At 38.1% G+C, this 11003-nt stretch overlaps 2 protein-coding genes across 2 annotated transcripts; both read right to left on the bottom strand.

The window, feature by feature from the left end:
• Positions 1-127: 127 nt before the first annotated feature.
• Positions 128-6781, bottom strand: PMS1 (DNA mismatch repair protein). The gene is made up of 11 exons (XM_011081381.3): positions 5756-6781; positions 5157-5480; positions 3655-4836; positions 3166-3452; positions 2963-3089; positions 2700-2768; positions 2497-2570; positions 2053-2118; positions 1435-1538; positions 738-919; positions 128-556 (listed from the first exon to the last, which is right to left on the bottom strand). Exons 1-11 carry the CDS (start codon positions 5984-5986, stop codon positions 431-433), a joined length of 2772 nt encoding a protein of 923 aa, XP_011079683.1. The 5' UTR covers positions 5987-6781; the 3' UTR covers positions 128-430.
• Positions 6782-6953: 172 nt separating this feature from the next.
• TPK1 (thiamine pyrophosphokinase1) lies at positions 6954-10641 on the bottom strand. The gene is made up of 7 exons (XM_011081384.3): positions 10497-10641; positions 9850-10200; positions 9665-9761; positions 8779-8851; positions 8100-8198; positions 7526-7775; positions 6954-7221 (listed from the first exon to the last, which is right to left on the bottom strand). The coding sequence occupies exons 2-7, from the start codon at positions 9980-9982 to the stop codon at positions 7100-7102; spliced, it is 774 nt and encodes a 257-aa protein (XP_011079686.1). The 5' UTR covers positions 9983-10200; positions 10497-10641; the 3' UTR covers positions 6954-7099.
• Between the last annotated feature and the right edge of the window lie 362 nt (positions 10642-11003).

The following is an 11003-nucleotide window of genomic DNA, read 5'->3' as shown; positions in this document are numbered from 1 at the left end:
TTTGTATTTCATCTATATTTATATACGAGTATGAAACTATGAATAACTTTAAAAAGGTGCATTTCAATTGAAGGAAATTATTTGAGCCATTTTAAATTCAAAAAAGGACTGAGGGTGCAATTATGCGTATCCAGAATATCAACTAATACATTAATTATCATTACCATGTTGTAACAAATACCATAACACCAGTATAAAAATTAAAAGTCGGGACAAGTATCGAAATTGGGACACATTTGGAACAAAACTGCCTGCTTATCTGCGGGATGCTATTTACAACCAACCGGGGTAAGGTTTACAAATGATGATGGAACACACTAGTTTTTAACATGACTACAACTCCTGTTCGACCAATGAAAATCAAAAGTTCATTAACTAACATCACCAATCAATAACTTATACACACTGGTAGCTGCAAGGGGAGGTTTTATCACAAATCCACCTCTTCTTCATCTGTGCTTCTATGCACGGTTCTTAAGTCAACCAAGTGACGCATCGTTGGTCTCCCGTGCGGACAGTTCCAAGGAGACTTGAGGACCGCCAAATGTTCTAATATCTGCAAAGATTAACAACAGCTTTGAGAACCGTCAACATCGTCTTTTTAGCAGAAGCTGATGTATTCTTAGGCAGCTAATGAAGTCAAAACAACAGAAAGAAATGGTTTCTTGGTGGCAAATTTGGAGCGGACATATAGTGAGACCTAGATGTGTGGCCTAAGAGCACCATTTGTTAAATACCTTTTGCATCTCATTCCTCCCAAGCGAATCTCCAATCATGATGGATGACCTGCAAGCACGTGATGCTAGCATCGCACGTACTTTGGGTGGGCAAACTGAATCAGCAGTGTCTGATCGGTAACTCCCGATCATGGAGCATTCACCGTGACTATCAGAGAGAATAGATATAAGCTCCTTGATATCTGTGGAAAGAAACAGAAAACAATCACAACAAATGGATAGCAAGGTTATAAAATATGAGTAGCATCTAATTGTTAATTGAATCAAAACAAATGCTTTTCTGTTAAAGCAATCAGTCGTAAAAAATCATCTTCTCCCCGACAGGAATCAACTTTAAGTATTCAGCCAAAAGAAACCACCTGAAAATGTAAATATATAAACAAACAAAAAACAAGTGGCATGCTACCTTGCCACTATTGCAGCTGTAAAATACGAAAATTACAAAGAACTGAAAATCTTCAACTGATATATCTCATATTGGTTTCACAAATTGCAGAGCGAATTACATTCACCACTCATACATAATTACTCATGGAAGGAAGATATGGAGACAATGGTAAAGTGTTGACACTTATGAGAATGGGGATCTCTGAAATGGTTGATCTAGATTTGGGGAGGAGCCCATCATCCCCATACAAGCAAGCTAAGACTTATAACAGAACACCATGTTTATGCATAGAAGACATTCACATATTACCTCCAATACCGAAAGTTATATTTTTGCTGAAGGGAACTGCTTTCAGTATGAAACGTTGTCCTGAAGGAGCATGCATGTTCTCATCCAATAAGAAACCATTTTTCCTGAAATTTGAGGATAGTACAATTGATATCAATATTTATTACTGGAAAGAGAAGATCTCAGTCCAACGAAAAAGATATGAATACGAATAAGAAAATTGAAAGTGTTCACTATTAGTTTGTACTCGACAAATCAAGACTGCCACGTTAGTGTATAGATTTTTGAAAAAAAGATCCTACAAGAAGCTCGATATAATAAACTACAGGTTTCACAAGCACAAGCACTAATATTCCGTATATGCTGGTGCCAATATAGCAATCAGATCTACTAAAAACAGCAGCAGAAGTCACAAAAATCAGTCCACCCTGATATCCATTTAATTTTGGTATTTAAAAACATATGCAAATTCTAAAATGTTAAAAATGTGCAAAGTACAGCCCCAACTGATGATAGTATGAAAATGATCTATGAACTAAGAATCCCACACAAGAACATAAAGCATGGCACAGTTGAATATCATAATAGAACAGAAATTAAAAATCCTGAACAATTAACAGCAGGAGGGCCGCCTCATACCTGAAGGTATCCATGTGCATGGAGATGACTATCTCTTCTTCAGGAGATACCTCCAATTTTAGTGGCCTGAATGAAAAACGTAATTCAGAAAGGAGAAAATGAGAACCTCGTCCAGAATGCAATGCGTAAGAGAAGAAACTTGATGCCACTGAACAAGTCAAATATAAAGAGCTCGATAAATGGAAAGAAGTAGCAGGGCTTTGAGAAGTGGCAAACAGGCAAAGCCGACTAGTTATTATAAAAACATTACCAACATAACTCGAGAAAACGAACATACTTTTTCATTACATATTTCATGGAGTGGGATAGCAAGTCAGATCATAGAGGTTTCTTTCAATAACTTAAGCATCTCATAATCATCTTAAAGGGGGGAATTACTGACAGGCAAGAGTTAATATGTCACTTTCTCACATTATAGGAAAAACAATAAACTGAATGCCTTACCGAAGTAAAGGTTGCTGATTCAAAACAGTTGTTTGAGACAGGCGCTCATAGTTGTATTTCTCGTCTGCAGCATGCTGAAGCAAAACCATAATAAATCAAAGAAGCTTGATTTTTCACAAAGAGAAATAAAAATACATGAACTGAATCCTATGACAACTGTCCATATTGTTTGAGTAACTTTTTTGTAGAAGCAAGCAGATTACCTGATCCACTATAAAAAGGTCCTGATCTAACTTGCCAATAATAAATCCAAGATTAAATTGTCCAATCACCTGCAGGTAAAAGGTGGAAACTAGTGATGGCAAAACCAATATTGAATTAAATAAAGTAACGCATTACAAGTATCGAAGATGCAGATTAGGAAGAAGTTCAATTGGATCATTAAACATTGTGCCATTGCAATCGAAATGTTTTACATGTTTTCAACTGTTTGAAATTTCATATGAAGGTGAATGAAGATAGAAACCTTCATTTGTTTAAAGTCTTCCTTCTTAAACAATCTTTCCAACTCACTGGTAGCAGTAGCTAAGGCTCTAGCCTTCCCCTCTTCATTTACTCCTTGTGAGAGCTCCAGTGATGCTGCAGCAAAACCGCTGTAGGGGCAGCAAATGACCGGATAAATGAAAATGGCCATACTACTGTAAAAGAGAGGATTAAGTTTCAGTATACCCTTTCAAATTTATTCTTCCAGATGTATGACTGCAGCTCTGTAGTCTTGACAACCTCTGCTTCCTCCTTGACATCAAATCTTCAAAACTGAACCGCAATGAGAAACCAACCTTCGAACCTGAAGAAACCACTGGAGAGTCTGTGGAAGCACCTGAAGGTTGTAAAGGAATAGGTGCATCTGATAAGTCATGTCCTCCAAGTTGAAAGTCCGTGCCAATTGAAGCAGATAGTACAGAATCTGAATCTAGTACTCTATCTTTCGCTTTCTGTTCTGGGGTTTTGATTTTCTGCATCACAAAGTGCAATTGAATGTCAAAGCCATAATAACTTAGGCAGAGCATGAATGCTTCTTGATTCAGAAGAAGGTGCTCCAAGTTATTGCAAATTCTGTTTCTTAAGGGATCCTTTATGTAACTCTGCATATAACTTGGTGGAGCATTTTTCATCATGGAGAACTTTGATCAGAAAGGAACTCACTGAGTACCATACCTCTGTAGCTCCCTTTCCACAAGGAAACAGGATACTCATATCTGCTTCACCAAAAACATGGTTGATAGTTGATTTGGCTTGTTGAGACTCAATACGTTTCATTTTATCGGGATCATCAATCTCAATACTATTGTCTGGAGATCTTGTAGGTGCAGAACGCTTTGGAGAGCTGTAGTCTCTTAATCTATCCATACGAGGTCCACTTCTAAGGAGTGGGATCTCAGACATGGCAGTTTCAACACTTTCATGTTTCCTCTTATTTACAGTAACAAACTTATTGAGTGACATCTGTATGCTACTCGAGTGCTGCAGTGAATTAACACCTTTCTGTGCTGATCTTGACTGGAGAGGAGCATGTTTACGAGTTTTATCAGAAAGATCCATAATTTGCTCATCAGAATTTACAGAAGAATTGTTCTTCTGATTGCAATGAACTCCGAGTGCAAACCCATCTATCACTGAGCAAGCACCACTCTTCTGCATCAGCTCCTCACCAAACGAATCTCTGATTTTTTCTTCAGCTGCTGTGGGAGTAGTGCCACCATCTGCATATAGTCCATCATCTCCTTCCTCATGAACTAGAACATTGTCTGGAAATAAGTGCTTTGAAGGCGATTGAGAGCTCTCATGCCGAGAATAAATATTGGAGGCAAGTTTGTCATCGCTAAGTTCATCTATTCTGTTAATCGAATAACTCGCCTGGTTAGATGAATAAATCTTCTCCAAAGCTTCTCTTAAAGACTGTAAAATGGAGCTTTCATCAGAAAAAAATATTTTTCTTTTGTCAGGAGTAACGTTGACATCATATGCTCGAGTTGGCACAGAAAAGCTCATAATGGCGATAGGATACTGTCTGGAATTTGCACCTCTATACAACTCATTCACAATCTTACCAACCTTGGGCATATCGACTGGACGGCCATTAACAAAAAAGAACTGCCGATCCCCTATATTGCGCCCACTTCCATAACCGGACTTGGAAATGAAGCCTTCAACCACACAGCCATCTGATATGCTAAGTGTCACAGGCTCTAGGCAGGAAAAAGTACTTGTGCCAAACACTGTGATAATATTCTCCTGGAGGGATCCACTGCCCTGTGTCTTTACCACTACAGACCTTACATTTTTCCCAGTCGTATTGGTGCAAACTAGTCTAACTCCTTTAGCAATTAGAGCATATGCCTGAAAACCAAAGCCCATAAATGAGAAGTGGTATTTGAGAATCGGAAAACACCGTATCACACAAATGAGGCAGACGAACAAACACAGCCCGAAAAGATTAAACAATTTCATCTTCTAACACAAAGAAATAAACAGGAATGGCTCTAGTGATTCCAAATTGTCAATCATTTACGTCTACTTAAAATAAATCCGGCCATCAACAATCAGCCTACAGGATGTACAGCCACAGAGAAGCATGGGCATCCGAAGTACCGCTCTAGCACCTAAATTAGACAACAAAATAACCTAAAGAGGTGATAGATAAGAGCAGAAAGACTCACATTCAACAAGCTGATTAGTTTGCCATATTCCTTGCGGATATTTCGGCGGAATTCTTTGCTCCTCACAGGTAAATTGGAGAACAACTTCTTGACGGTAACTGTGGTTCCAACTTGACGAGCAGTCTTCCTCTCAGCTGTCAGAAGACCCGTGCGATCATATGTGAGATGTGTTGCAACAACCTCATTGATCGTCCGCGTCTCCACAGTCAAATCCCCCATTGCGCACAGTGAACTCAAGGCCTCCCCTCGAAAACCGAAAGTCGTTAGTGACTGAAGGTCTGGAAAATCCAAGAGCTTGGACGTGTGATGCTTCAGCGCCAGAACCTACAGATAGTAATTCAAAAGAGAAGAGAGAATAATAATACTTCAGGGCATAACAGAATAAGGCTCTGCCTGGACCTGGGGTTTCAATCTGAATATACTGTAAGCAAAGCATTCCCGCTGATTGCTTTAAAGGAGAAGAAAAAGTTAAAATTTAAAGATATCTAGCATAGAGTCTGTAAATTTACTAGCCTCACTTTTCCATTTCACTTTACTATATCCTGGACCTAATCAGAAGATAGACGTAACCAACTAAAATTTCGAGGCAGAAAATTTACTTTGAAATTCTGCGGGGAAATGCCGGAACCATTGTCAATAACTTGAAAGGATTCCAAGCCGTACTCTCTCAAGGCAATCTCGATGCTAGTGGCGCCGGCGTCAAGGCTGTTTTCAACGAGCTCCTTCACCGCGGATGAGAGGTCTAAAATGACTTGTCCAGCGCAGATTCGGTGGACTACATTTTTGTTTATCTGCCTGATAACGTTGGACTCCGAAACTCCACCTTCCATGGGGGTGTTCGTTGAGACGAGGGACGCGTAATCACATGGAGCTGTGAGCAGCTCGGGGTTGTCGTGCCTGCAAACTGTTTGATAATTGGGATAGCCCTATTGGAAGAGACTGCATAAATTCTATAATCTTTTTTACAAGTGAAGTTGGTCGACAATTTGCCGAGAAGAAACCCTAGGCGATTTGAAGCTTTTGCCGCCAAAACTACGACTAATGGGTTCCCGGCAAGCGTGAACTTTGCTCATTTGCACACTGGGCTGAAAGGGAGGACAGTGGCGCGGTTGTTTAAAAACGCAGTTAAATTTTTGTGCACAGGAAAGCTTGCAACCAATAAGATGTCGTGGTGTAGTTGGTTATCACGCTAGTTTAACACTCTGAAGATCTTCGGTTCCAGTCCGGGCGACGCCATTAACTTTTAACAAATCTGTTTGGTAGTGCCATGGTATTTTTTGAAGTAATTGGGACCTTTTTACACTTGCACCAAAACAAGAAAAAGAGAATGCGGTTGACATCACCCGTGAAGGTTTTGGAGCTTCCAGATATCCAAACTTAGGCCCATTTGCCACAGCGGAGTAACTCCATGAAAATTGACGAACTATTTGATCCAATGGCAATTTTTGTAAAGCAATTCCATTGAAATGTAGTTTCCAATCCATACTAACAATATGGCAATACTTACAAGATAAGATAGTTAAAAGCAACATGCTTCTGGTTTCCTCAAGCAAGTGAAGATAGTTTAAAAGGAATAACAACCACCAAGGTAGGCCACATTCATCCACAATACGATGCTCAAAGGCTCAAAATTTATGGAGCTTGATGCTCCAGATCAGTCACCGTTCCACATTCCATGTACTGTCCTTTTGTGTGACATGTCCCCTTGGCTCTGTCTTTAAAAAGTTCGCAGAGAGCATCACAAGTGCGAGACAAGACCGATAGGAGGGATTTTCTTTTTTTTTTTAAAATCAAGGATAACCCGACAGAAATTACTGCACTGGAAAAATTTAGATTACAACATGAATCTTGAATAATGAATCTAATATAGCACAACTCATAGTGTCAAATGCTTTCCCAAAAATATAATATTATCACTGCGGTGCAGTTTAATGAAACACAAGTCACCATCCCTTCCTGAGGGATATAGTCCAAAGAAGGTCTGCATCGGATTGAACCGTTACTATATCCCCTTTTACAATATTTGATGTGCTGATCAGACCACCAAATCTCATTTCCGCATCAGCTGAAAGACAAAGCAATGGGGATAAGATCAGGCTTAAATCTTAGTGAATATCATACAAAAAATCAATTATGTCTATAAGTAATAAATTCCCAATGGAAACATCCGCAAAATGAAGATATGTGGATCAAAATCAAGATACGCGAAATCCTATACATGCATCAAATCAACCATACTATGTCAGTGCATAAAAGCGTCACCAGTGATGCTTGTGGAACGGAAGTCTATGCATGGCATGCTAGACCACTAATATGATCGAGTAAACAAGGTGAATTCGACAGTCAGCAACATAATTATAAATACTCACTTAGATTCCATTGGAGCCCGGTGGTTGTACTTCTTTCCGAAGGTCCACCAATAGGGATGAGCCCACAATGTGGTCCCTCAACAGTGGACTGGATATGGATCTCATGATGATGACCACATGGAAGAAGTTGGATGAGGCAATCATCTGACAGAAGAATTATCCGCATGCTTGGGAAACGGCATAGAACATTGATATTTCCAATCTCATGGTCAAACCTTCCACCAAGTGCTCCAGCAACAAGGATGCAAATCTGCAAACAATACACAGTTATAACTGATTACAAACTCCAAAGGGAAACATGGAAACCTTGCAAGGAATGTGAGATGGAAAAAGAAAGAGAAGAAATAAACTCATGGCCCAATCAAGATTGCAAAGAGTGAAAACAACATGATCTGGTCTAACTGGAATGAGAGAGGACTAGAATAGTATAACAATAAAAAACAATTGAACTAATATATTCACACATGGTTTCAACTTTCATGATTTTAGATACATGATGGTGGCGACAGATTGAAACAAAGTTACACCAGATATATGCACAGAAATAACTCAGGAAATTAATAGGTTCACATACATTTTGATTCTTCAGAATCGGTAGATCTTGAATATATGAAACACATTTATGTAAATCTGTAGTATCCTGATCATGTGAAGCATCAACCACCTTAGTTCCCTGTCATCGGAAGACAAGTTAGTATGCACGGTACATGATTCTCAAGAAATGCAAAGCATCAGTGATATATATGTGATGCAAACCAACAGCTAATCTGGAACTATATAATTGAACTCAAGTGAAATGTACCAGGCAGTAAATTCCACTGGCTAGATAAGCATTAATGGGATATACCACCGTCATGAATAAACCAGTATCCTTAAAGTTTCAGCAGTCACATCAAAGTCTGAATAAATTACTGAACTTAATAGTTAAACCATGAGTTTTATGCTTCAGGTGGATAAAAAGAACCATATCAAACTGCAAAGCACAATCTGCAGTATTGTCAATATATCAAAAATGATCCTGGGTTTTGAAGAGCAATAGGGCTTTGCACAGTAGCTTGCAAGTTAAGTGGCTTGCGCCATCACATAGAAAGATACAGTGTATAACTTCCTGCAAATTATGAAGCATAACTACACAGTCCTCAGGAAGCCAAGAAACTAAATCAGAATTTATTCTATTTCTTTACTGGAAAATCATTAGATGATTTGCTTATATTTGTAAAGAAAACAAACAAACAAACAAACAATTGACTCACCGCATTTTTGTAGAATCCTAGAAGTTCTTCTCTAATAGAATCCATGTCTCCTATTATTACATCTGGCTTATACCTGGACCATAAACAACACATGTTAGCACCAACTGAAACTAGCATTTTCAAGCAACCCCACAATCTCAGAAGAGAGTATGTCTGTTCCATCTAAAACTTAGAGATGGCAACATTTGTGTTTCAGAAATAAACTTTTCCTTTGGTTCAGAAAAAATAAGTTCGTCCAACAAGTTTAGTTGCCTGTTATTAGAATACAATAAAGCGGGATGCATTTATCCTCCTTTTTGTTTATTTTTCCTATCAGAATCACATACATGCACATAAAACAGAAACTGCAATTAGTCGTCCATGACACACAAATAAAACAATTAAATCTAAGATTTTAATTGCAATTATAATTCTAAAATCATAATAAATACAATAAAAGAGAAGAAACGGACAAAAGAAGGTTGGCTTTAATATTACCGACATTACAAAAACAGAACAAACTGTTTCCGGAAATATATCACATGCGCCCGAGTAAATTAAATGAACTTTAGAACATAAAGTACACTCATCATTAAAATAAACATCATGCACATAGTTACTGGGGGGAGAAAAAGGTAATACTCATTTTTCTCCCAGATTGAGTGCTATTTCCTCTTTGTACGTCCAATGGCATAGTATTTCCCAAAAAACAGACTAATTTCTACTTAATATAAGTATGTTGCACCAATAACTCCAATAACAACTTTTAACGGCCAAACAGTTGAAGTATACAAATTTCCACTTGATAAACTTTCATTTCAATCCCCGCTTTGTTCACTACAAAATAATTAGATCGGAGGAAAGTCGACAGATTAAAATAGCACTTAAATAGTCAAAATAAAATAACCTCTTACGAACAGCTAAAGCGTCTTCGTCAGCGAAAAACAGCGGCAATTCATCATACAACCGATTTGCTCCACCGTCCGCACAAATACGAAGTTGTGCTGCTCTACAAAACAAACCAAACAGTTAAATAAAAATAAACTTAAGCATACCACAAGAAGAAAATTGATGAGCGTGCATGACAAATACCGTGCTTCCAGAGGAGAGGAGTGAATCGTGGTAGGCGTCGGTTAAGGAGGAGGAGCGCGTACGTTAGCGAAGGGCCGTTGTCGGCGGAAGGATTGGGGAGGAGGAAGCTTGACGAATGAGTCATTACCTCCATGGCTAACGTGGGCAGCGGAATCGATCAGTTTCGAGTAGGTCGCAGAAGACGCGAAGACCTTTTTAGATTTTTCAAGCTGAGCTATATGTTGTGGGAAAATGCCGCAACTATAAATAAAAGATCAAAATAGTTGTGCGGTCAACTTTTTTCAGCGGTAATAATAATAATTCGATTCCCATCCATTCTCCCCAAAATGACCAACAACGCGTACTCTTCGGCTGAAACACAAACACGAGAATAAGATCCTTCAAAATATACTTTCTCTACTATTCTCATGCTTCCATAGCAGTCATTCAAAAACAAGGTTTATATATTTATCTATTGGGTGAGTAGTATTTATTAGAGATCCGTGTTATCCCGGTCCGGTTCAACTATTAAAACCACTCTCGATCAAATCCCCTGGTCAACCCCGCAAAAACCGGTATCTGGTTTTTGTTAGAAAAAAATAAAAGAAGAAGAAGAAGAAGGTGAAGAATGGTGCGAGATCGAGAAGAGGCTGAGGTATTCACCAAACCTTGGTCTATTTCTGCGATTGCATCTCCAAAACCACGAGACCCTTCTGTGATTTCTGATGAATTGAGAGCAGAAAGGGTTTTCTTTTTTACAACTTTCCCTTTCCTCTCTTTACGGCCTACTCTCTCTCTCTTCCTTTGATTTTCTTTTCCTAATTTATATTTTACAATTTACAAAATTATTTTCCCCCTCATCTTTACTAAATTTCACTTTAACCCATAAATTTTATTTTTTTACAATATGCAACTTTATTTTATCTATCTAAATCTCAAATTAAACAAAAAATACTATTAAATTATCACATCAAAAATATTCATTTTTTTATGTTAATAAATAATAATTATATATAAAAATTTCGTGGATGTTACGTATTCAGGTATCCAACTTGAGGACTTTTTTAGCATATTAGTATAACTTGTACGTATTATGCACTTTTGTTCTAATTCTATAAAGTATAGCATTCTAAGTTTACTTTTATTTTTCTTTTTTCTCAATTTAATCAATTGAT

The sequence above is a fragment of the Sesamum indicum genome, linkage group LG6 (assembly GCF_026168435.1).
Source record: "Sesamum indicum cultivar Baizhima isolate 11 linkage group LG6, ASM2616843v1, whole genome shotgun sequence".
In the NCBI taxonomy this organism is placed as follows: Eukaryota; Viridiplantae; Streptophyta; class Magnoliopsida; order Lamiales; family Pedaliaceae; genus Sesamum; species Sesamum indicum.
Note: the sequence above shows the minus strand (reverse complement) of the source record. Positions and strands in the feature narration are given on the sequence as shown.

Bases quoted from the DNA above. Each gene is read 5' to 3' on its own strand.
- TPK1 (XM_011081384.3), bottom strand. From the start codon at position 9,982: ATGGAGGTAATGACTCATTCGTCAAGCTTCCTCCTCCCCAATCCTTCC. The intron at 7,776-8,099 runs GTATGTGAACCT...TATTGTTTGCAG, and splicing joins CGATTCTGAAGAATCAAAAT to ATTTGCATCCTTGTTGCTGG. The intron at 7,222-7,525 runs GTGAGTATTTAT...TTTGTCTTTCAG, and splicing joins CGGGCTCCAATGGAATCTAA to CTGATGCGGAAATGAGATTT.
- PMS1 (XM_011081381.3), bottom strand. From the start codon at position 5,986: ATGGAAGGTGGAGTTTCGGAGTCCAACGTTATCAGGCAGATAAACAAA. The intron at 5,481-5,755 runs GTAAATTTTCTG...TACTATCTGTAG, and splicing joins TTTCCCCGCAGAATTTCAAA to GTTCTGGCGCTGAAGCATCA. The intron at 2,119-2,496 runs GTAAGGCATTCA...TTTTTCATTCAG, and splicing joins AATCAGCAACCTTTACTTCG to GCCACTAAAATTGGAGGTAT.